Source organism: Nomascus leucogenys, chromosome 10 (assembly GCF_006542625.1).
Source record: "Nomascus leucogenys isolate Asia chromosome 10, Asia_NLE_v1, whole genome shotgun sequence".
NCBI classification, from domain to species: domain Eukaryota; kingdom Metazoa; phylum Chordata; class Mammalia; order Primates; family Hylobatidae; genus Nomascus; species Nomascus leucogenys.
Genome location: NC_044390.1, coordinates 88673080 through 88699347, shown reverse-complemented (window position 1 = coordinate 88699347; position 26268 = coordinate 88673080). Strand labels below are relative to the sequence as shown.

The window sequence follows — 26268 nt, the reverse complement described above, 5'->3', positions numbered from 1 at the left end:
TGCCCTTGAATCTTGACTCACAAATGCCCGCATTGAAGTTGCATCTGGCTGTGACTGCAAGCCCCGACCGGCAATCTAGAGGAAGAACGTGATTCCTCTCGGCTGTGTCTGAGCTGTTGTCCTTTAGGGGTTTTCCTGGATGATGTAGAGTCTGCAGCATCTCAGACACAGCATCTTTTTTTTTTTTTTAACCAGGGGCTAGAAAGATGAGAGTGGTCTGACTCCTTGAGGGTCTGCACAATTCTTCCTGCAGCCTCTAGGATTTTTAGATTCTTTTTTTATTTCCCCTTTACAGTAAGCCTCTTCCATCCCTTCCCTTATGCCCCATCCTTAATGACATTCAGGGGTTCCAGGCTGGGCGTATGATGGGGAACCAGTGTTTCTGCTGGGGCCTTCACTGGGAAGTCTTTGCCTGTGAGGTTTGTCGCGAGCCTCATTCCCGCCTGATGATGTGATATTCGGGGGTTGGAAAGTCCCGAAACCCTACAATCTGCCCTTCTGGAGCTCTCAGCCTGGTAGGAGAGAAGGGAAATGATCCTGAAATAGCGTGAGAGCCGCTATGATCGCAGTAACTCCACGATCCCCCGGGGACAGAGGCTGGGGAGAGCGAGAGGCTTTCTGAGTGTCTGCAGTCCCCAGGCCAGGAAGCCGAGGGTTGGTTCTCTCACTTGGATATTTAGGGCAGAAGAAGAATATTCCATTCGCAGGCACAGGAGGCAATCTCAAGGTGGTGCTTGGGTAATCAGTACCCACATCTTCCTTACGTTTTCCTGCCACTATTTTCCCTCTGGCTCTCCCAGTCCATCTGCCAATGAGAAGGGGCAATGTGAGGGAGACACCCCCTCCATCCAGAGCTGCTGTGTGCCAGTGCCTGTGCCCAGGGATACCTGTGTACTCCGCACCACGGCCTTCTGAGGATGTTTCCTTTGCCTTATATTTTTTAAGCAGCCCTATTGGGATATAGTTCCTGTATCACACAATTCACCATTTAGGGTGTAGAATCCAGTGGTTTTTAGTCTATTCACAGATACATGCAGCCACTGCTGCATTCAATTTCACATTTTCATCACCCAGGGCCGGGCACAGTGGCTCATGCCTGTAATCCTAGCACCACCAGGCGCAGTGGCTCACGCCTGTAATCCCAGCACTTTGGGAGGCTGAGGCGTGTGGATCACTTGAGGTCAGGAGTTCGAGATCAGCCTGGCCAACATGGTGACACCTCGTCTCTACTAAAAATATGAAATTGGTCCAGTGCGGTGGCACATGCCTGTAATCCCAGGTACTCGGGAGGCTGAGGCAGGAGAATCGCTTGAACCTGGGAAGCGGAGGTTGCGGTGTGCCGAGATCGCGCCATTGCACTCCAGTCTGGCCAACAAAGTGAGACTCTGTCTCAAAAAAAAAAAAAAAAAATTCCTAGCACTTTGGGAGGCCGAGGCAGGTGGATCCCTGAGATTAGGAGTTCGAGACCAACCTGACCAACATGGTAAAACCCTGTCTCTACTAAAAAACACAAAAATTAGCCGGGTGTGGTGGTGCACCTGTAATCCCAGCTACTCGGGAGGCTGAGGCAGGAGAATCCCTTGAACTCAGGAGATGGAGGTTGCAGTGAGCTGAGATCACGCCAATGCACTCCAGCCTGGGCGACAGAGCGAGACTGTCTCAAAAAAAAAGAAAAGAAAAGAAAAGAAAGAAACTCATACCCTTTAGCTGTTGTCTCATCTCCCCACCTTGCCCCTTCCCCAGCCCTAGGCAACTGCTCATCTACTTTCTGTCCCTATAGACGTCCCCTGCCTGGGACATTTCACATGAGTTGAATCATATAATAGATACTCTTCTTAGACTTATTTTTATTTTATTTTAGTATTATTATTATTATTATTATTATTTTTGAGACAGTGCCTTGCTCTGTCGCCCAGGTTGGAGTGCAGTGGTGCATTCATGGCTCACTGCAACCTCCACCTCCCAGGCTCAAGTGATCCTCCCATCTCAGCCTCCCAAGCAGCTGGGACTACAGGTGCACATCATCACACCCAGCTAATTTGTGTATTTTTTGTAGAGATGGGGTTTTGCTGTGTTTCTCAGGCTGGTCTCAAACTCCTGGGCTCAAGCAATCCACCCGCCTAGGCCCCCCAAAGTGTAGGGATTACAGGCGTGAGCCACTGCACCCAGCCTCGACTTATTTTTAGACATAAAAAAGTAAAGTGCCAGATACCAGCCTGGGCAATATAGTGAGACCTCATCTCTACAAAAAAAGCTTAAAAAAAAACTAGCTGAGTGTGGTGGGCGCACCAGCAGGAGGATCACTTGAACCTGGGAGGCAGAGGTTGCAGTGAGCTGAGATCGTGCCACTGCAGTCCACCCTGGGCGACTAAGCAAGACTGTCTTTATATAAATAAATAAAGTGCCAGTGTTCAAAGAGGCGGGGCAACCCATGTGGGTGCACACAGCCGGGAAGCAGCAGGGTGGGGATCTGAACCTGCATCCCCCACGGCCTTTCCAGAGGGTGGAGGCCCTGACCATTATGATTGTTAGAGAAGCTGGATCTCTGGAGTAAAGGGGACTTTTGGCGAGTGGAGGTTCCAGAGACCTTGGCAGGGAGTTAGGCGTCATCTAGGTCTCTCTTGTGACCCTGCCCCCACAGATGCCCCGAGGAAGCCCAGCATAGACGGCTTCTCTTCGGATTCCTGGCTGGAGATGGAGGAGGAGGCCTGTGATCAGCAGCCTCAGGAGGAGGAGGAGAAGGACGAGGAGGGCGAGGGCAGGGACAGGGCACCCAAACCGCCCACCGATGGCTCCACTTCACCTACCAGCACGCCCTCCGAGGACCAGGAGGCCCTCGGGAAGAAGCCCAAAGCACCTGCCCTGCGATTCCTCAAAAGGACTTTGTCTAACGAGTCGGAGGAGAGTGTGAAGTCCACCACATTGCCCGTAGACTACCCCAAGACCCCCACCGGCTCTCCTGCCACGGAGGTCTCTGCCAAATGGACCCATCTCACCGAGTTTGAACTGAAGGGCCTGAAAGCTCTGGTGGAGAAACTGGAATCCCTCCCGGAGAACAAGAAGTGTGTCCCCGAGGGCATCGAGGACCCCCAGGCACTCCTGGAGGGTGTGAAGGTGGGCAGGAGTGGCGTCTGGGGCTGGGCAGCTGAGGAGGGCCGGGCAGGTCCTGTTCAGCATGACGGGTGCAGGTCAGCTCACCATGGCTCCGTGCAGATTGCTCTGAGCATTTGGGTGGGCGCTGGGAGGGGGTTTCTGGGGTCTCAGTCCACAAAAGCCTATGTAGGGTGTCCAAGCAGAGGCCACCATTAAGAGCTGCATAGGGTGGGCGGGGTGGCTCACACCTGTAATCCTGACGCTGGGAGGCTGAGGTGGGCAGATCACTTGAAGTCATGAGTTCCAGACCAACCTGGCCAACATGGTGAAGCCCTGTCTCTACTGAAAAAAAAAAAAAAAGGAAAATTAGCCAGGCGTGGTGGCATACGCCTGTAGTCCCAGCTACTTGGGAGGCTGAGGCAGAAGAATTGCTTGAACCTGGGAGGTGGAGGTTGCAGTGAGCCGAGATTGCACCACTGCACTCCAGCCTGGGCGACAAAGCGAGAGTCTGTCTCAAAAAAACAAAAGAGCTGTAGAGGACCCCCTTTTGGAAGCTCAATCTGTGGCTGATGAGTTTTCTTCTCAGCACTTATTGGAAATCTGAGGCCCCACCAGCAGGTGTGACATGTGCAGCAGTTGCTGTCACTGGGCTCGAGAGACGAACCCCTCCAGCCTTGTCAGGAAGCCTCGCTGTCCTGGGCCAGCATCTTGGAGCATGATTCAGTTTCACATGAGCAGGTTGTACATCCCCACAGTCCTTGACATGGCCAGCTAATGCGGGCACCATGTAGCTGCGTGCAATTTGGAAGTCTTCATTATGATGTACATTTAATGGATGAGGAAGTAGGCTCAGAGAGGGTAAGGGGCATGCCTGAGGTCACAGAGCAAGTGGATGATGGAGTTGGGATGAGGACCCGGGGGAGACTGCAGAGCTTCTGTGTGTCTACCACTGCGTGGAACTGCCTCTTGTCTCAGCATTAGTAAGGCTTTTTGGTTGAGGCCTCAGAGGCATTTGGGTGTCCTTCTCCAGTGTCTGATGCCGAAGGGAAGCCAGCTAGCTCCTCCTGGGGTTGGAAACTGAATTTAAGTTTCTTCTTCGGTGGCTGCAAAGTACTCAGGATTGGTAGTTCATTTGTTCATTGTATTCACTTAGGAAACCTTGTGTTGGGCCTGGGATAAGGATATATTAAGATTCACTGGGTGCGGGCCAGGCATGGTGGCTCAGGCCTTAATCCCAGCACTTTGGGAGGCTGAGGCAGATGGATCCTTTGAGGCCGGGAGTTTGAGCCCAGCCTGGCCAACAGAGGGAGACCCCATCTCTACAAAAAATAAAAAATTTAGTCAGGCATGGTGGCCTGTGCCTGTAGTCCCAGCTACTCTGGAGGCTGAGGAGAGAGGATTGCTTGACCCCAGAAGGTCACTGCTGTAGGGAGCCATGGTCTCACCACTGCACTCCAGCCTGGGCAACAGAGCAAGACCCTACCTGAAAAAATACCCAAAACAACCATACTAATCTGAAGAAGAAATGTCTTTCCATGCTTCTGGAAAGCCTTTTTTACTTTATTTTTTTATTTTTATTTTTTTACTGTTGAGACACACAGGATGTTACTCTGTTGCACAGGCTAGAATGCAGTGGCACAAGCTTGGCTCGCTGCAGCCTCGACCTCCCAGGCTCAAGTGATCCTCCTGCCTCAGCCTCCCAAGTAGCTGGGACTACAGGTGCATGCCACCATGCTCGGCTAATTTTTAATTTTTCTGTAGAGATGGGGTCTCACCACATTGCCCAGGCTGGTCTCAAACTACTGAGCTCAAGCGATCCTCCCACCTCAGCTTCCCAAGGTGCTGGGATTACAGGCATGAGCCACTGTGCCTGGCCTAGCCTATTTTTGCCTTTAAAAGCATCTTTGTGTCTCTGATCTATTTCTGTGTGGTGTTGCTGGTTCTGGGAACAGATGTCCTCCTAGGGATGAAACTTGGCTCCTCCTATCCCTCGCCTCTACCTACCTGATTGGCCTGAGGCTGGACTTACCCTAGACCCTTTGATGATGTAGAGGAGGCCTGGGGTAGGGGTTAGAAAAAGTGCAAGCAGCCCAGACGTCCTCCTTCCCCACGGGGGAATCATGGGCAGCTCGTGATAATATGAAATGAGGCATCTCAATGACTTGGTGCTGTTGAGGTATTTTCCTTGTACAAACACATTGGAACCTTCCAACAACCCTTTGGAGGACTTTTTTTTTTTTTTTTGAGACGGAGTCTTGCTCTGTCGCCCAGGCTGGAGTGCAGTGGCACGATCTTGGCTCACTGCAAGTTCCACCTCCCAGGTTCACGCCATTCTCCTGCCTCAGCCTCCCGAGTAGCTGGGACTACAGGCGCCCGCCACCGCACCCGGCTAATTTTTTGTATTTTTAGTAGAAACGGGGTTTCACCGTGTTAGCCAAGATGGTCTCGATCTCCTGACTTCGTGATCTGCCCGCCTCAGCCTCCCAAAGTGCTGGGATTACAGGGGTGAGCCACTGCGCCCGGCCGACTTTTTTTTTTTTTTGAGACGGAGTCTTGCTCTGTCCCCCAGGCTGGAGTGCAGTGGCGCAATCTCGGCTCACTGCAAGCTCCGCCTCCTGGGTTCACGCTATTCTCCTGCCTCAGCCTCCCGAGTAGCTGGGATTACAGGCGCCCGCCACCACGCCCGGCTAATTTTTTTTTTTTTTTTTTTGAGACGGAGTTTCACTCTTGTTGCCCAGGCTGGAGTGCATTGGCACGATCTCAGCTCACTACAACCTCCACCTCCGGGGTTCAAGTGATTCTCCTGCCTCAGCCTCCCTAGTAGCTGGGATTACAGGCATGTGTCACCACACCTGGCTATTTTGTATTTTTAGTAGAGACAGGGTTTCTTCATGTTGGTCAGGCTGGTCTTGAACTCCCTACCTCAGGTGATCCGCCCGCCTCGGCCTCCTAAAGTGCTGGGATTACAGGCGTGAGCCACTGCGCCCGGTCTTTTGTATCTTTTTTAGTAGAGATGGGGTTTTACCATGTTGGCAAGGATGGTCTTGATCTCCTGACCTTGTGATCCGCCTGCCTCGGCCTCTCCAGAACTTACCTGTTTTTAGAGATATTTAGTTGAGCCTTGTCTAATGAGGCTCTTTTCAGGCAGAAGAGCTTGTAAATTAGGTGGACAGGCCTCCTGAGGGTTCCATGAAAATTGGGACTGCTGCTAGTGTCTCTAAATGTTGTGCGGCCAGATGCTTGCCTGGGGGACGTGGGTACCATCACCCCTTCCAGAACAGGAGAGTTTCTGATTAGTCTGACAGGTGTCAGCCCCTCACTGTCCCTGGAGACCCAGAAAAGATTTTGAGGCCTGGTGCAGTGGCTCACACCTGTAATCCTAACATTTTGGAAGGCCAATCACACGAGCCCAGGAGTTTGAGACCAGCCTGGGCAACATAGTGAGACGCCATCTGTACAAAAACAAAAATTAGCCGGGTGTGGTGGTGTGCGCCTGTAGCCCCAGCTGCTCAGGGGGCTTAGGCAGGAGGATCACTTGAGCCCAGGAGTTCTAGGCTGCAGTGAGCTATGAGTGCGCCACTGCACTCCAGCCTGGGACACAGAACAAGACCCTGTCTCAAAAAAATAAAAACAAAAAAACAAAAAAACAATTTTGAACCCAGGACTGACTTTCAGGGTGGGCGTGCTGCCACAGAGGGTGGGCAGCCTGTTCTCCCCAGATGTACGCTCCGTCACCTTGTTCTTTCTTTTCTGTTGTTGGGGATTCTTTTGCTTTGGCCAAGAAATAAAAAACAGCTCAGGAATGTGGGTCTGAGACAATTCATAGCCGATGCCCAGTTCCCCCACTGCCACTGAAGGATTCGTGTTTCTGCGCTGTGGTGGTTTCCCCTTGATGACTGACCTGCTAGGATCTTTGACTTGTGTTCCAGAAAGATGGGCTCTCTCCTGGGACCTCAGAGGCTGCTGCTTGTGGTGGCTCAGGGTAGCTAGTGCCCTGGTGATTAGAGACAGCCCCCAGTTCCACTCAGTCCCTAGATGGCTAGGTTTTGGCTTATACTAAAAACTCATCTGTTCTTTCATTTGTATGATTTTGTTGTTTTTAAATTTTGAGACAGTCTTACTCTGCCACCAAGGCTAGAGTGCAGTGGCATGATCACAGCTTACTGCAGCCTCGACCTCCTGGGCTTAGAAGATCCTCCCACCTCAGCCTCTCCAGCATCTGGGACTACAGATGTGTGCCACCACGTCTGGCTAATTTTTATATTTTTTTGTAGAGACGGAGGTCTCACTGTGTTGCCCAGGCTCATCTTGAGCCTCTGGGCTCAGGTGGTTGGACAGCCTCGTGTGATGTATTTTTTTAATTGTGGTAAGACACACGTAACAAAATTTACCATTTTAACCGTGTTAAGCTGTCCAAGTCAGTGGCATTAGGTACAGTCACGATTTTTTTTTTTGAGACACAGTCTCACTCTGTTGCCCAGGCTGGAGTGCAGTGATGTGATCTCAGCTTACTGCAACCTCTGCCTCCTGGGTTCAAGCGATTCTCATGCCTCAGCCTCCTGAGTAGCTGGAATTACAGGCATGTGCCACCACACCTGGCTGATTTTTGTTTTGTTTTGTTTTGTTTTTGTTTTGTTTTTTTGAGACAGAGTCTTGCTCTGTCACCCAGGCTGGAGTGCAGTGGCATGATCTCGGCTCACTGCAAGCTCTACCTCCCGGGTTCACGCCATTCTCCTGCCTCAGCCTCCCGAGTAGCTGGGACTACAGGCGCCTGCCACAACGCCCAGCTAATTTGTTTGTATTTTTAGTAGAGATGGGGCTTCACCGTGTTAACCAGGATGGTCTCGATCTCCTGACCTCGTGATCCGCCCGCCTCGGCCTCCCAAAGTGCTGGGATTACAGGCGTGAGGCACCGCGCCCGGTGGCTAATTTTTATATTTTTAGTAGAGATGGGGTTTCATCACATTGGCCAGGCTATTCTTCAACTCTTGGCCTCAGGTAATCTTGGCTTGGCCTCCTGAAGTGCTGGGATTACAGGCATGAGCCACCGCCCCAGCCAACAATTCACAATCGTGTGCAACCACCACCACTATCTTATTCCAGAACCTTTTTATCACTGTGGACAATCCCGTACCTAACAGCTGCCATGTCCCATACCCTCTTCATTGCGAATCTGCTTTCTGTCCTGTGGATTTACTTATTCTAGATATTTCACTGTAATGTAGGTTTTGGTTTTTTTTTTTTTTTTGAGATGGGGGCCTCACTCTGTCACTCAGCCGGGAGTGCAGTGGCACAATCGTAGCTCACTGCAGCCTCAACCCCCCAGGGTCAAGCAATCCTCCCATCTCAGCCTCCCAAGTAGCTGGGACTACAGGCATGTGCCACTATTCCCAGCTAATTTTTTCATTATTTATAGAGACTACATCTTGCTATGTTGCTTATGCCTGTGATGCCAGCACTTTGGGAGACCGAGGCAGGAGGATTGGTTGAGCCCAGGAGTCTGAGACTGACTTTGGCAACATGGCAAGATCCTATGTCTATAAAAAATAAAAAATTAGCCAGGTATAGTGGCGTGCACCTCTACCTGGGAGACTGTATAGCGTTAGAGGGCTGAGGCAGGAGGATCATTTGAGGCCAGGAGGTAGAGGCTACAGTGAGCTATGATTGCATCAGACAGAGACCCTGTCTCAACATAAATGATAAATAAATATAGACACTTACTGTGATGGAAGTGCCAAGATATTGGCCTGTATGAGATGGGAAGGACAAGAACTCAGGACACAGGAGACCCCGGAGTTCAAGTTTGGTTTCTGCTCTTAGCTACTCACTGTGTGGCCTTGGGCAAGCCAGTCCACCTTTCTGTTTACCTGTATGTAAAATGAGGATGTGCTTTGTCCTTCTGGGGACCAGATTCTGTGATTCTTTGGCCATTCTGAAGCACTTACCCTTGGGTGAAACTGCAGTGTCCTCACTGTGATATGGGCATAACAGCAGGGACCTGTGTCACTGAATTACTTTAAGGAACAATGATGCCATGAACATAGGTTGCAGCTAAAGGTGAGCCAGACTGGCTTTGGCCAGCTACCCACACTTCCCCTGCCCTTTCTCTTTCCTTCCCCCTTCTCACCTCTCAGCAGCCCCCTCATCCCCCCACCCCAGGTTAAAGATTGCTGTTTAGGCTGTGCACAGTGACTCACACCTGTAATCCCAGCCCTTTGGGAGGCCAAAGTGGGAGGGTGACTGGAGCTCAGGAATTTGAGGCCACCCTGGGCAACATAGTGAGACCCCGACTCTACAAAAACAAAACAAAACAAAAGGAACAAAAAATTAGCCAGATGTAGTGGCATGCGCCTGTAGTCCCAGCTACTTGAAAGGCTGATGCAGGAGGATTTACTGAGCCTAGGAGTTTGAGGTTGCAGTGAGCTGTGATTGCACCACTGTACTCCAGCCTTGGTGACAGAGTGAGACCCTGTCTCAAAAACAAACAAACAAACAAACAAACAAAAAAACCACCACAGCCTGGGCGCAGTGACTCACGCCTGTAATCCTAGCACTTTGGGAGGCCAAGGCAGGTGGATCACCTGAGGTCAGAAGTTCGAGACTAGCTTGGCCAACATGGCAAAACCCCGTTTCTACTAAAAATACAAAAATAAGTTGGGTGTGATGGCACACGCCTGTAGGCCCAGCTACTAGAGAGGCTGAGGCAGGATAATCACTTGAACCTGGGAGGTGGAGGTTGCAGTGAGCTGAGATTGCGCCGTTGCGCCCTAGCCTGGGTGACAAGAGCAAAACTCTGTCTCAAAAAAAAAAACCCCACAGAAAAACCCGATTTCCTTTTTTTTAAAAAAATTTTTATTTATTTTTCCAAGACGGAGTCTTTTGCTCTGTCACCGAGGCTGGAGTGCAGTGGCGCAATAACAGTTCTCCATAGCCTCGACTTCCTAGCGCAGGTGATCGAGGTAGCTGGGGCTACAGGTATGCGATACCATGCTCAGTTCATTTAAGTTTTTTTTTTTTTTTTTTGGTAGAGATGGGGGTCTTGCTCTGTTGCCCAGGCTGGTCTCAAACTCCTGGGCTCAAGCAATCCATCTACCTCAGCCTCTCAAAGTGCTGGGATTGGGATTACAGGTGTGAACCACCTCGTCTAGCCAGGTGATACCTTTTTTTTTTTTTTGAGTCCGAGTCTCTCTCTGTTGCCCAGGCTGGACTGCAGTGGTGTGATCTTGGCTCATTGCAACCTCCGCCTCCTGGGTTCAAGCGATTCTCCTGCCTCAGCCTCCCGAGTAGCTGTGATTACAGGCATGCACCACCACACCCAGCTAATTCTTGTATTTTAGTAGAGGTGGAGTTTCGCCATGTTGGCCAGGCTGGTCTTGAACTCCTGGCCTCAAGCCATCTGCCTATTTCGGTCTCCCAAAGTGCTGGGATTACAGGTGTGAACCACTGTGTGGCCAGGTGTTCTTTGAAGACCAAAAGTTCTGCATTAGACCGAATCCCTGTGTCATCTGTTAACCAGCCGAATGCTCTTGGGGAATGCAGTAAAATGGAGTACTTGGAATACAGCTTTGTGGTCATGAGGACTCCATGAAGTGACACCTTAGCACAGGGCCTTTAATAGCTCAGCAAACTAGAGCCAAAAATTTCAGCCACCATAGAATGAAAACAGGCCGGTGCAGGGTCAAATGTGCGAGCCTGTGAAACGCATGATCATGGAAGGTGTTCACAGCTTTTTTCTCTTGAGGTCGTCAATTCCCAACCCTGGAACACACCTGTTCGTTGATGCGGCCTCTCCTGGGTCTTACTGACATGTAGAACAGTGAGGTGTAAAGCCCAGATCACCAGTGCAGTTGGCTTTTTAAAATCATTACACTCTCGGCTAGGCACGGTGGCTCACGCCTGTAATCTCAGCACTTTGGGAGGCTGAGGCGGGCGGATTATGAGGTCAGGAGTTCGAGACCAGCCTGGCCAACATGTTGAAACCCCATCTCTACTAAAAATACAAAAAAATTAGCAGGGCATGGTGGTGCGCGCCTGTAATCACAGCTACTCTGGAGGCTGAGGCAGGAGAATCGCTTGAACCTCTGAGGCGGAGGTTACAGTGAGCTGAGGTTGTGCCACTGCACTCCAGCCTGGGTGACAGAGCAAGACTCTGTCTCAAAAACAACAACAACAACAAAACCAAGTATGTTATTTAATAGTCCTGGGGGGCCAGAAGTCAGAAATAGAAGAGTCAGCAGGGCTGTGCTCGCTCCACAGTCTCTAGAAGAGAATCCTTCCGGACCTCCTCTGGTTTCTGACAGCTCTTGGTATTCCCTGGCTGTGGCTGCATCACTCTAGTCTCTGCCTTCATTTTCTTTCTTTTTTTTTTTTTTTTTTTTGGTCTTTGTATTTAATTAATTTATTTTTTGAAGACAGAGTCTCGCTCTGTGGCCCAGGCTGGATGGAGTGCAGTGACGTGATCTTGGCTTGCTGCAACATCCACCTCCTGGGTTCAAGCAATTCTCGAGCCTCAGCCTCCCAAGTAGCTGGGATTACAGGCGTGTGCCACCACACCCATCTGCCTTCATTTTCTTATAGATTTCTTCTTTATGTCTCTGTCCAAATCTCTCTTATTATAAAGACACTTGACATTGGGTTTAGGGTCTACCTTAAATTCAGGATTATTTCACCTTGAAAAAAAAATTTTTTTTGAGATGGAATCTTGCTCTGTTGCCCAGGCTGGAGTTCAATGGCGTGATCTCGCCTCACCACAACCCCCGCCTCCTGGGTTCCAGCAATTCTCCTGCCTCCTCCTCCTGAGTAGCTGGGACTACGGGCATGTGCCACCATGCCTGGCTAGTTTTTGTATTTTCAGTAGAGACAAGGTCTCACCATTTTGGCCAGGCTGGTCTCGAACTCTTTGCCTCAAGTGATCCACCCGCCTCGGCCTCCCAAAGTGCTGGGATTACAGGCGGGAGCCACCGTGCCTGGCCTGAACACATATTTTTTGGGACACAATTCAAGCTACTTCAGATGGGTTTTCACAGACGGTGGGGCTGGGATGGAGGGAGGGTACTTGAGAGACCCCAGGTGCGTTGACGCCTGGCGGGTGTCTTTGCCCGTAGAAGGGGGCACCCCGGAGGGTGCTGGTTCCCCAGAGCAGGAGTTCCCCAAGCTGTACCTCCCTTTGCCGGCCGGTGGATGGCGATTCTTCCCTGATGCCTGCCTTATTTTCACAGTGGGATATTTTTAGTCATGGCATGGAGGGAGTTTCTGATTATTAAAGCCCCAGCCTAGGAAGCAGTGGGACCCGAATCCATTGTTAACTAATGATCTCTTTGAGAGAAGCTGGCATAAGGGGCCACCCAGGCCCAGCCATCCCTTGTCTGTGGTTATCTCATCAGGTCCAGTACGGGGCAATTTCCAGCAGAAAGGGTCCCAGGGTTGGATCTTTCTGTTTGAAAACCTGCCCTGGACTTTCGGAGGGGACGGGCATGTAGGGTGTAACCCTTGGGGGGCTGAGCTGGTGAGGGCACCCAGCCTTCCTTATATCTGTGCTTCTGAGAGCCCCAGGGAGTGTATAAATTCAAGCAGGGCCTAGGGAAGCCAGTGACATGATTCCCTCCAGCACAACCTATTTCTCAGAGATGAAATCTCCAATTAGAATAATCTTCTTTTCCCGGAGCCTGTCATACTCAAATGAAAATTCTTCCCTGAGGGACGGAGCCCAGGGCGCCCCCTGGTGGCCGCAGGGGGCCACACACAGAGAGAAACTTGGGAGGTATGAGTGTGAGATCCTGGGCTCAGGGCACTTGGGGAAAACTCTTTTTATTTTTAATTATTATTAAGTAATTAATTTTTTTTTGAGTTGGAGTCCATTCTGTCACCCAGGCTAGAGTGCAGTGGTGCGATCTTGGCTCACTGTAACCTCTGCCTCCCGGGTTCAAGTGATTCTCCTGCCTCAGTCTTCCGAGCAGCTGAGACCACACACGCGTGCCACCACGCCTGGCTAATTTTTTTGTATTTTTAATAGAGATCGGGTTTCACTATGTTGGCCAGGCTGGTCTCGAACTCCTGACCTCAGGTGATTTGTCCACCTTGGCTTCTCAAAGTGCTGGAATTACAGGTGTGAGCCACCGCACCTGGCCATTATTATTATTTAGAGACAGAGTCTCCCTCTTTCGCCCAGGTTGGAGTGTAGTTGTGTGATCATAGCTCACTGCAGCCTCAAACTCTTGGGCTCAAGCAATTCTCCCACCTCAATCTCCTCAAGAAGCTAGGACTACAGGCGCCCACCACCATGCCCAGCTAATTTTTAAAATTTTTTGTAGAGATGGGATCTTGCTATATTGCCCAGGCTTACCAAGAACAATTGTAATTTAAAAAATTATTGGCCGGGTGTGGTGGCTCACGCCTATAATCCCAGCACTTTGGGAGGCCGAGGTGGGTGGATCACTTGAGGTCAGCAGTTGAAGACCAGCCTGGCCAACATGGTGAAACCTGTCTCTACTAAAAAAAAAAAGATACAAAAATTAGCTGGGCGTGGTGGTGTGTGCCTGTAATCCCAGCTCCCCAGGAGGCTGAGGCAGGGAATCGGTGGAACCAGGGAGGTAGAGGCTGCAGGGAGCCGAGATCGCACCACTGCACTCTAACCCGGGCGACAGAGCAAGATTCCGTCTCAAAAAAAAAAGAAAAAAAATTTTATTGACTGGGTGTAGTGGCTCACACCTGTAATCCCAGCACTTTAGGAGGCCAGAGGATCAGTTGACCGTAGGAATTTGAGACCAACCTGGGCAACATAGCAAGAACCTGTCTCTACTAAAAAATTAAAAAATTAGTCGGTCATGGTGGTGCATTCTTGTCCCAGCTACTTGGGAGGCTGAGGTGGGAGAATTGCTTGAGCCCAGGAGTTCGAGGCCGTGGTGAGCTGTGATCACACCGCAGCACTCAAGCCTGGGCAACTCTGTTTTTTTAAGAGTCTTTAAAAATGTATTATTTATTATTATTAATTTGTTAATTATGTCTAGTACTTAGAACTGCAGTAATAACTTTTTGTAACTAAATATCCCTCTAAAGAGGCCTCTACCTCAATGCTTGTGAGTTAGACTTCAATCTGATATTGAAATGACAAGAAATCGTAAGACATTTAAGAAGGAAACTCAAAGAAAACAAAGGGGGGCGGGCATTACTTTCAGTCATATGCAGAGCCATGTTTGCAAATTGGTGGCCCATGGGCCAAACCAGCACACAGATGTTTCACTCACAGTGGGTTTTTTTTAAAGTTTTAGTTAGTTGCTAACATTTAAAAATGCAGAGATTTCAAATAAAACTCTGCATGTTCGATTTCTTCTGAAAAATTAAAGATCTGGTGGACTTTTCATCCCCATAGGAGGTAAGCTGGAGTTGGGTAGCCTTGCCCCTTTTTAAATGAGCCATGTGTTCTCCAGTTTGTCACAGGCCTCACCATTCCCTATTGTTCCAGTCCGGTTGCATCTTGAATTTGGTACCCAATCCTAGAGTTTGGGATTGCACTAAGTGGCTGAAATGTCCTGTGGAAGTGACAGTCTTCTCCCCCAGCCATTTGGGGCCCACATGCAGGGGGGAATGGGAAGTCTCTGGCTAAACCTGAGTGTATTTCTGGAAAGCTCATTTGTTCTTAATGATTTTTTAAAGAGAAGGAAAATCTTTATTTATCTATTTATTTATTTATTTATTTTGAGACAAAGTCTCACTCTGTTTCTCAGACTGGAGTGCAGGACCACAGGCACACACCACCATATCTGGCTAATTTTTTTTTTTTTTTTTTTTTTTTGAGACGGAGTCTGGCTCTGTTGCCCAGGCTGGAGTGCAGTAGCACGATCTCTGCTCACCACAAGCTCCACCTCCTGGGTTCATGCCATTCTCCTGCCTCAGCCTCCCAAGTAGCTGGGACTACAGGTGCCCACCACCACACCCGGCTAATTTTTTGTATTTTTAGTAGAGACAGGGTTTCGTTGTGTTAGCCAGGATGGTCTCGATCTCCTGACCTCATGATCCGCCCGCCTCGGCCTCCCAAAGTGCTGGGATTACAGGCGTGAGCCACCGCACCTGGCCTAATTTTTGTAGTTTTAGTAGTGATGGGGTTTCTCCATGTTGCTCAGGCTGGTCTAACACCTGGCCTCAAGTGATCCACCCGCCTTGGCCTCCCAAAGTGCTGGGGTTACAGGCATGAGCCACTGCGCCCGGCCAGAGTTAGGCCATTTTTACTTTTTTTTCTGTTCTAGGATCCCACCCAAGGTACAATATTACATTTAGTCTCATCAGTCTTCTCTTAGCTGCCATAGTTTCTTAGACTTTCCTTGTTTTGATGACCTTGACAGTTTTGAGGAGATCTGTTCAGGCATTTTGTAGACTGTCCCTCTTTTGGTATTTGTGGCTTTATTTTATAAAAACTCTGGGGCCAGGTGCGGTGGCTCACGCCTGTAATCCCAGCACTTTGGGAGGCCGAGGCAGGTGGATCACTTGAGGCTGGGAGTTTGAGACCAGCCTGGCCAACATGGTGGAACCCCGTCCCTACTAAAAATAACAAAAATTAGCCAGGGGTGATGGCGCATGCCTGTAATCCTAGCTACTTGGGAGGCTGAGGCAGGAGACTCGCTTGAACCTGGGAGGCAGAGGTTGCAGTGAACCAAGATTGTGCCACTGCACTCCAGCCTGGGCGAGAGAGTAACACTCCATCTCAAAAAAAACCCAAAAAACCCAACTTTGTTTATTGGAAGCCTACTCTAGGTTAGTCATTATATGAGGCTTCGGGGATACAGCAGTGAATAAAGACACTTTATAAATAGCATTTACAAATCGTTGACATTGACTATGGGACTTTGGGGAAGCTGTACGTGCTGGGACTGGGATTTGACCCTGGGGCCAGTTCTAGAGCCAGCATTCTTGACCACTGTGCTGTTTGCTGTTTCCTGTGGGGTAAGGAGGAAGTTCTTCAGGTTCACAGCCACATCTTGAAAAGTCACACACACACACACACACACACACACACACACACACACACACAGAAAAATCACGCAAGCAAATTATGATCAGGAAAGTACGATAGGCCTGCAGTGGCTCACACCTGCAATCCCAGCACTTTGGGGGGCTGAGGCAGGTGTTTTGCTTGAGCCCAGAAATTCAAGACCAGCCTGTGCAACATGGTGAGAACCCATCTGTACAAATAATACAATTAGCCGGGCTTGGTGGTACACACCTGTAGTCCCGACTACTGGGGAGGCTGAGGTGGGAGGATCACTTGAGCCCAGGAGTTTGAGGCTACTGTGAGCTGAGATCGTGCCCCTGCACTCCAGCCTGGGTGACAGAGTCACACCCTGTCTCAAAAAAAAAAAAAAAAAGGAAAATAAGCAGAGTAAACTGGAAGTAAGCTGGAGTCATTTCTAGTGAAGTGAATTAGGAAAGGTGAATTAAAATAATCTTCACCTTCATTTGTCTCCTGAGCGCTTCTGCTCTTCCTGCTAAGTGCTTTTGTATGATTTATTCTGTTCTTAAATGTCTGGAAAAAATATTTTTGTACAATTCAACAATCCGTGGTCCAGGATCAGAATGAGCCAGTGATAGGTCTGTGTGTGGTTAAACACATTTTTTTGTGGGGTGCTGTGGATGTGTGGATGTAGCCAAAAAAAACCTTATGTGGGTGGTCCTGGGGCAGAAAGTCTGGTGCCAGAGAGTGGGGTTCCAGGGGTCTGTCTTCATAGTCTGGGGCAGCACTAAAGTCCTGTGAGCCTTTCTGAGCCTCGGTAACCTCCCCTATAAGTTAGCTGTTAGATAATTCAGCTGGGTAGCATTTTATACCTGGATGAGGTTCTAAAGTCCAGCCACACAAGGCCAAAGTCTGGTAGAGTGAGAATTCCCTTTGAAGAACCTTCAAACTACTCGCCGAGGAGTGAACACAGTGTGCCTCATGGGAGATCGCCACGCAGCCTGGCAGTCCATCCAATGCAGCCCATTTTTCTGCCACCATTTGGCCACATGACTCCATCCTCGGTCAGACTAGATCAAGCATCTTCTTGTATTTAAGGCCCATGTTGCAAAAAACATTTGCACGTCGCCGCACAGCAGGGTTAGGGTACATGTAGCAAGCTGAGTAAAGGATGGAGTCATGGCTCTATGAAGGCATCAAGGTCTGGCAGTTGGTTTTGTTTGCTTCCCTGAATACGTAGTTAAATTTGTGAACATTAGAGGATCCGTAGTGCCACCGCCCAGCCCTCCCAGAGTGCTTGGTAGGAATTAAATGAGGCGCAGTGGCTTATTCCTGTAATCCCAGCATTTTGGTAGGCTGAGGAGGGAGGATTCCTCGAGGCCAGGAGTTTGAGACAAGCTTGGGCAACATGGCATATACCCTGTCTGCACAAAAAATTTTAAAAATTATGGCTGGGCGCGGTGGCTCACGCCTGTAATCCCAGCACTTTGGGAGGCCAAGGCAGGTGGGTCACTTGAGGTCAGGAGTTGCAGACCAGCCTGGCCAACATGGCAAAACCCTGTCTCTACTAAAAATACAAAAATTTGCCCGGCGTGGTGGCGCACACCTGCATTCATAGCTACTCGGGAGGCTGGGGCAGGGAAATCGCTTGAACCCAGGAGGCAGAAGTTGCTTGAGCCCAGATTGCGCCACTGCACTCCAGCCTGGGCAACAGAGTAAGATTTTGTCTCAAAAAAAAAAAAAAAAATTTAGCCAGGGAGGGTGCCATGCGCCTGTGGTCTCAGCTACTTAGGAGGCTAAAGCATGAGGATCACTTGAGCCAGGTGGTCAAGGATGTAGTGAGCTATGATTGTACCACTGCACTTCAGCCTGGGTAACAGAGCAAGATTCTGTCTCAAAAAAAAAAAAAAAAAAAAAAAAAAATTTGTATGTGAGTCTCCGACGCTCTGGGCAAGTGCTAGGTGTCATTAACTGTGATCATGGGTGATACATACGTGGAAGTCACAGGGAGGTACGTGATTTGCTTTGTTAAAAAAAATTTTGTAGAGGGCAGAGGGGAACGTCGTATGTTTCGTGGGCCCCAGGTGACTTGGTTTCTATTGAATGTGTGGGTGGTGGTGGAGTCAAGGGCCAGGCGTTGACTTTGTGGAGTGTGATCCTTGCTGTCTGCCGTTCAGCCCCCTTCAGAGACCTCCCCTTCCCCCTGGGCTAATATGGATGCTTTGTTTGGCCACAGAACGTCCTGAAGGAGCACGCGGATGATGACCCTAGTCTGGCTATCACTGGGGTCCCTGTGGTGACTTGGCCAAAGAAGACTCCAAAGGTAAGACGCAGCCTTCCTGCAGCGGGTGGCCGCTTCCCACCTCCTTCCCACCCCCTGCAGGGTGAATGTCGGCGAGTTTTTGGGTAGCTATGGGGCTTCCTGAGATGAAGGCACCCCAGTTAAAATGAAGGATTTTGGTGATGCGTTCTGTGTTTTTGTTTTTTAAAGGGGGTTGCTTTACCTAGCTGTGGGAACTGCGAACGGTGCCGCCTGGTGGTCGCTTGGAAAACTGGGGGGCGCTGACGCCTCACCTTTTCCTGTGGTTAGGTGGATTTTCTGTCTCTCCTTCCCTCATTCCCTTGCTTCTTCCCTTCCTTTTCCCTTTTCCTTTAGCTGCTTCATGGGCTGTCTTCTCCTCTTTTGAAAGGAACTTTTTCTCAGTGTGTAAAACTGATTGATGCTCAACATAAAAATGTATAATTGGTCGGGCGCGGTGGCTCACGCCCATAATCTCAGCACTTTGGGAAGTCGAGGCGGGTGGATCACCTGAGGTCAGGAGTTTTGAGACCAGCCTGGCCAACATGGCAAAACCCCGTCTCTACTAAAAATACAAAAAATGCGAGCATGGTGGTGCACGCATGTGGTCCCAGCTACTTGGGAGGCTGAGGCAAGAGAATCGCCTGAACCTGGGGAGGGAGGTTGCAGTGATCAGAGGTCGCACCACTGTACTCCAGTCTGGGCTACAAAGTGAGACTCTATCTCAAAAAAATAAAAAATAAAATAAAATAAAATGAAAATGTCTAATCAAACGGGAAAGGACCAGGACATGAGGAAGAGGAATAATGGCTGCATCGTTGAGGACTTTGTAGGAGCAGTTTGTTGTCTGGGCCTCTACAGCCCTTATTTACGCCTCAGCAACTCTGTGGGGTAGACAGTTGTGACTCTCATTTTACAGATGAGGAAACTGAGGCTTCAAAAGGTCAAGTCACCCGTTAGGACAGCCAAGTACACAAAGATCGGTCAGTTTGGCAGCAGAGGCCAAATTTTCAACCAGTGCTCACCTCAAAGTCCGCCATCCAGAGAAAACAGTTTTGGTGAGCACCCTTCCAAAGGCGGTCCTAGGTGGGATACATATGTATCAGGTCATCTCTGTACCATCCATCTGCCTCCACACAGCTTCACCACTTCCTTGGACAAGTTACATAGTGTCCTGAGCCTTACTTTCCTTGTTTATAAAAATGGGTTATACCAAGACTTTCTTCAGTGGTTGTCAGAACTAAATGAGATAAGGCATGCAAAACCCTTCAGACAAGGGCTGACCTGAGGTTAGTGCACTCTAAATATTATTTGTGACTTCAGTAGCCCCAAGAGGTATTTTGTTAATTTCTGATTTTTTTGGTTTGTTTTTTTTTTTTTTTGGCTATTGTAAAAAATGCTGAAGCCAGGCATGGTGGCTTATGCCTGTTGTCCCACCTACTCCAGAAGCTGAGGGGGGAGGATCACCTGAGCCCAGGAGTTCAAGATCAAACTGGGTAACATAATGAGACCTCATCTCTACCAAAAGAAAAGAAAAAAAAAGCCAGCCATGACAGTGCATGCCTGTAGTCCCAGCTATTTGGGAGGCTTAAGCAGGAGGATCGCTTGAGCCCAGGAGCTTGAGGCTGCAGTGAGCTGTGATTGCACCACTACACTTCAGTCTGGGCAATGGAATGAGACCCTGTCTCAAAAAAAAAGGAGAAAGAAAGAAAAAAGTGTGCTGTAACAGATTTCAAACACTTTTCTTTTTCTTCTTCTTTTTTTTTTTTTTGAGACGGAGTTTTGCTCTTGTCACCCAGGCTGGAGTGCAGTGGCGTGATCTCGGCTCACTGTAACCTCTGCCTATGGGGTTCAAGCGATTCTCCTGTCTCAGTCTCCTGAGTAGCTGGGATTACAGGCACCCACCACTATGCCCAGTTAATTTTTTGTATTTTTAGTAGAGATAGAGTTTTGCCATGTTGGGCAGCCTGGTCAATTTCAAACACTTATTACAGGCCTGGCGTAGTGGCTCTCGCCTGTAATCCCAGCACTTTGAGAGGCCAAGGTGGGCAGATCACCTGAGGTCAGGAGTTCGAGACCAGCCTGGCCAACATGGCGAAACCCCGTCTCTACTAAAAATACAAAAATTAACTGGGCATGGTGGCGGGCGCCTGTAATCCCAGCTACTCAGGAGGCTGAGGCAAGAGAATCGCTTGAACCTGGGAGGCGGAGGTTGCAGTGAGCTGAGATCGCGCCACTGCACTTCAGCCTGGGGGGATGCACTATAGTTTTATTTGCTAAATCTGGCAACTCTAGTTGAAATGACCATATTTTTGATATATTGTTGAAACAAAATGATTATTCAGATTAATTTCACTGTTTCTTTTTACCTTTTCAAATGTGGCAACAAAAAAACTCAAAAGTACCTATGTGGCTCACCTTCTATTTCTTTTATTTATTTATTTAGACAGAGTCTTAACTCTGTTGCCCAGGCTGGAGTGCAGTGGTGCAATCATAGGTCACTGCAACCTCTGCCTCCCTGGATCAAGTGATCCTCCCACCTCAGCCTCCCGAGTAACTGGGACCACAGGCACATGCCATCATGCCTGGCTAGTTTTTTGTATTTTTGATAGAGATGAGGTTTTGCCATGTTGCCAAGGCTGAACTCCTGAGCTCAAGCAAGCCACCTGCCTCGGTCTCCCAAAGCGATGTGATTACAGGCGGGAGCCACAGTGCCTGGCTTACCTTCTGTTATTTCTGTTGAGCAGTGCTATTCTGCATAATTCTTTGATTATCATCTTCAGGTGTACTTTTTTTTTGAGATGGAGTCTTGCTCTTGTCACCCAGACTGGAGTGCAGTGGCGTGATCTCGGCTCACTGCCACCTCCGCTTCCTGGGTTCAAGTGATGCTCTTGCCTCAGCCTCCTGAATAGCTGGGATTACAGGAGCACACCACCACACCCGGCAAATTTTTAGTATTTTTAGTAGAGACGGGGTTTCACCGTGTTGGCCAGGCTGATCTCGAACTCCTGACCTTAGGTGATGTGCCCACCTCGGCCTCCCAAAGTGCTGGGATTAAAGGCGTGAGCCACCATGCCCGGTCATAAATAAATACTTTAAAAATAAGGAAGTAAATAACTTCAGAGCCACAAAATGGTGTGAAGCAGAAGAATGAATACCCCGGGCCCACCACCGAGCCCTGAAAATAAATGACCGCCAGCTCAGCTGAAACTCCTGGGTACTCCCCAGTATATGCAGCAGCTTCCAGATGCAGTTTGTCTGTTTGACTTTACCCTTCCCATGAGGCTGGGAGATGGAGGGTGTTATCGCCCCAGTGCAGTTGAGGAAGCACAGAGCTCGGAGAGGTGCAGCAGTGCCCCTCAGGCCACTTCCTTAGGAGAAGAAAGGCATTGGACCCCAGATGTGCAGGTTTCTGTCATTGCACGGTGAGGAACCAGTGATATGTGGCGGGGAGAGCGGGGAAGGAGGCCCCTGCTATGTTTATGCATTTCCTGGCTGGTGGGGTTAAAAAGTTAACAGGAAAGGAAGAAGGAACTAAACGACTGACTGCCTGGGCCGCCTGGGGTCTCTGGGTTCCCAGGTTGCAGCTTCCTCCCATTGGATGCAGGTTGGGGTGAAAGATCAAGGGTGCTCACTGAGGCCCTCAGGATGCGAGGTAGGGAGTGGTATTTGATCTGGGTTGGGTTACCTAACAAGTAATTAATGCTAAGTGATGATTAGCAAGAAATGCTTTGATCTCCCACCTTGCCTCCAGGAGAACAAAGCCCTTTTCTGGAACTGATTAGGTGCTGTGAGGTCATTTCTGATGCGGTGTCCTTCATATCCAAGATGCTACTGAGCCACCATCCATCACCGTCCGCCTGATTGGCTGTTTCCACGAGTGGTGTAGGATTTGTTTTGATCTGTCTACACTCCGGCTGCTTCCTTTTATGACCAACGGGCAGGATGGTGGGGGCCCGTCTGTGACCTTACAGGCTGGGCGAGGGAACGGAGCTTATTTGAGGCCTGGCCTCTGACCTCGGCCTTATTAGTGAGCCGACCCCTGGCTCAGCTGCCAGACATGGCTACTGGCTGGCTTGCTGGTTTATTCCCAAAGGAGGAAACTGAGGAAGGACGGAGGACTCAGCCATGACTGCCTCTGGCTAGCAAGCCAGCCTGTGGACCCTGCCAGCTTCTTCATTCATTATCTCTAGTGGCCAAACCGGGCTGCCACTTGAATTTCATTTATTGGCAATTTTTCTGGAGTATGGGAGCAGAGAGGCTGGAGCGTGGAGGACGAGCACCCTGATGGGGGCATGGAGACAGTCCTCATCAGTAGCTGTTGGATCAGCTTCCTTACGGGGACATTTTGGGGCCACACAGGAACCACAGGAGGAAGCAACATACCCTCGATGCCTTGTGACCTTTGCTTCTGCTTTGTCTCTCTCCCCTTTCCTCCAAAGTTGGTCCATTTAATCCCAGAGGTCTGCTCCGTCTGGGGTCTCTCCGGAGTGACACACAGCCTTTCCCTGAAGGGGAGGCACGTGATTCAGTGAGAGAGGCCCCGAGTGCTTCCGGCGGGTCCCTGCCCCGCTCTCAGTCCTGTCGGCCCGCAGTCGTGAAGCTGATGCTGTGCAGTTGAGGCGGAGGAGGCTGGCAATAATGGCTGTCGTGTATTGCCACCTACTCAGGGTCTTGTAATTTCCCAGGAAGGCCATGTGCTATAATGAGGACCAGTCCCCAGGCTGGTGGCATCAGCTTCACCTGGGGGACTTGTGAAAAAATACAGCTTCCTGGCCCCCGCCCTTGACGTAGCCATTGAGTAGGCTTGGGGTGGGCCTGGGATCTGCACTTTCTAAAAGCTGCTCAGGGCCGGGCGTGGCGGCTCACGCCTATAATGCCAGCACTTTGGGAGGCCCAGGCGGTGGATCACTTGAGGCCAGGAGTTCGAGACCAGCCTCACTAATGTGATAAAACCCCATCTCTACTAAAAATACAAAAATTAGCCAGATACGGTGGCAGGTGCCTGTAGTCCCAGATACTTGGGAGGCTGAGGCAGGAGAATCACTTGAACCTGGGAGGTGGAGGTTGCAGTGAGCTGAGATTGCATCACTGCACTCCAGCCTGGGTGACAGAGTGAGTCTTGGTCTCATTAAAAAATAAAAGCTTCTCAGGGGCAGATACGGTGGCTCACGCCTGTAATCTCAGCACTTTGGGAGGCCCAGGCTGGAGGATCACTTAAGCCCAGGAGCTGCAGGCTGCAGTGACCTATGATCACTCCACTGCACCCCAGCCTGGGTGACAGAGTGTGATTCTGTCTCAAAAAAATAAAAATAAAAATAAAAAAATAAAACCCGGCCGGGCACGGTGGCTCATGCCTATAATCCCAGCCCTTTGGGAGGCCGAGTCGGGCAGATCACTTGAGGTCAGGAGTTCAAGACCAGCCTCGCCAACATGGTGAAACACCATCTTTACTAAAAATACCAAAAAAAAAAAAAGCCCAGGCACGGTGGCTCACACTTGTCATCCCAGCACTTTGGGAGGCTGAGGTGGGCGGATCACCTGAGGTCGGGAGTTCAAGACCAGCCTGACCAACACGGAGAAACCCTGTCTGTACTAAAAAATACAAAATTATCTGGCGTGATGGTGTATGCCTGTAATCCAGCTACTCGAGAGGCTCAGGCAGGAGAATTGCTTGAACCCAGGAGGCAGAGGTTGCAGTGAGCCGAGATCGCTCCATTGCACTCCAGCCTGGGCAACAAGAGCGAAACTCCATCTCAAAACAAACAAACAAACAAAAAAAACCAAAAAAAAAATTAGCCAGGTGTGGTGGTGGGCACCTGTAATCCCAGCTACTCGGAAGGTTGAGGCAGGAGAATTGCTTGAACCTGGGAGGCAGAGGTTTCAATGAGCTGAGATCACGCCACTGCACTCCAGCCTGGGCGACAGAGCAAGACTCCATCTTGGAAAACAAAAAACCAATACATAAATAAAAATGAATAAATAAAAGCTTCCCAGGTCATTCTCTGCACTACTCGGATGCATTTTTGGGGTCAGATGCACCTGTGGGTGGACTCCTTCCTTCGCCACTGACTAGCTGTGTCGTCTTGGGCAAGTCTCAGCCTCAGTTTACTCATCTGTGAAAGGGGCTAACAGCACCTTTCTTGCGGGGCTGTGGTGAGATGCTGTCTGTAAAATGCCTCTAGAGTGGGCCATCAATCAGTGGTTGCTATTCTAGTTTTTCGTAATTATGGTTTAAAAGTAACCCTGAATCTGCCCACCCAGAAGGCTGTTGATGTTCTTGATAGAAATCGAGGACACAAGAGGAGCAGGGAGCAGGGGAAGGGGCTGAATGGTTTAGAGGCATTTCCCATCCCAAAATTATTATTTGCTTCTGCAAAACTTAATCTCAAGCAAGGGCCTGAATGACTTAATTTCTTTGCAATAGTTATGGCCGTGCTGAAATGGGCTGGCATTTCCTGGGGATTTGGGGGTAGGGACTGGTTTAAGAAGCTGCTTTAGCTAGGCACGATGGCTCACGCCTATAATCCCAGCACTTTGGGTGACTGAGGCGGGCGGGTCAGGAGTTCGAGACTGGCCTGGCCAACATGGTGAAACCCCGTCTGTACTGAAAATACAAAAAATTAGCCGGGCGTGGTGGCGCATGCCTATAATACCAGCTACTCAGGAGGCTGACGCGGGACAATCAGTTGAACTTGGGAGGTGGAGCTTGCAGTGAGCCAAGATCACGACACCGCACTCCAGCCTGGGCGACAGAGCAAGACCCCGTCTCAAAAAAAAAAAATAAATAAAGAAGCTGCTTCTTTTTTATCTCTTCCTCCTCCTAGAAGGGAGGAGTCCTAGGCTCTTCAGAGGAGAGTGATGGTTTGCCTGAGAATGTGCCCCTGGGGGTTTGAGGCCACTGAGACCATGGGGTTCTCCACTGGGTCAGGGTAGGAGGAGAGGGTGTCAAAGGCCAAGGGTGTCAGATGTCCAGTGCTAAGGGCAGGATGGGTCTGGTGAAAGGCTTGTGGGAGAGCAGCTCCCCAACAGGAAGCACGCAGCTCAACATGCTGGGAGGAGGCCGCGATGGAAGCCGCAGGGCCAGGATGTGGGTCCCAGGAGAGCAAAGAAAGGCAGGAGAATCAAGTTGATCCTTGGAGGGTTCGGTGAGGGGGAGCCATGTGAAAAGAAACCTGGGCCTCTGATCTGGAATCCCAAGCGTGTTCCTCCTGACGTCTGAGTCATTCATGGAGTCTGGAGTCTGGCAAATTCTTGGGAGGTCAACAAAAACCTCCAATCAACGAATGCCCACAGAGAATGTTCTGCTGCTTCTAAATAATCTTGTATACAACATCAACAGCAGAAAAATCCTGTTGAGAGAAAAATATGGGTGGCAAAAGGATGCCCCAGTTCTTTCTTTCTTTCCTTCTTTCCCTCTTGTGTTTCTTTCCTTTTTTTTTTTTGTTTGACACAAGGTCTTGCTCTGTTGCCCAGGCTGGAGTACAAGTGGCACGATCATAGCTCACTGCAGTCTCCACCTCCTGGGCTCAAGCGATCCTCCCACCTCAGCCTCCTGAGTGGCTGGGACCACAGGCGTGCACCACCACACCCAGCTAATTTTATTTTTTGTATGGCGGGGGGCGGGGTCTCACTATGTTGCCCATGCTGGAGTGCAGTGGCTCAATCATAGTTCACTGTAGCCTCATACTGCTGGGCTTAAGAGATCGTTCCACCTCAGCTTCCCGAGTAGCTGAGACTACAGGTGTGCACCCCCATGTTTGGCTTTGTGATTATTATTATTATTATTTGAGACAGATTCTCACTGTGTCACCCAGGCTGGAGTGCAGTGGCACAATCTTGGTTCAGTACCAACCTCCGTCTCCTGGGCTCAAGTAATTCTCCTGCCTCAGCCTCCCGAGTAGCTGGGATCATAGGCACCTGCCACCACTCC

General features: G+C 49.8%; 1 protein-coding gene across 9 annotated transcripts in view; it reads left to right on the top strand.

Moving 5' to 3' along the window:
- KDM2B (lysine demethylase 2B) overlaps nt 1-26268 on the top strand; it is a 153644-nt gene that overhangs the window by 69027 nt on the left and 58349 nt on the right. For all 9 annotated transcript variants that reach the window (XM_030821532.1, XM_030821526.1, XM_030821524.1 and 6 more), the window contains 2 exons: nt 2642-3114; nt 18273-18359. In XM_030821532.1, the coding sequence (XP_030677392.1) occupies nt 2642-3114; nt 18273-18359 (560 nt within the window). The remainder of the gene's footprint in view (nt 1-2641; nt 3115-18272; nt 18360-26268) is intronic.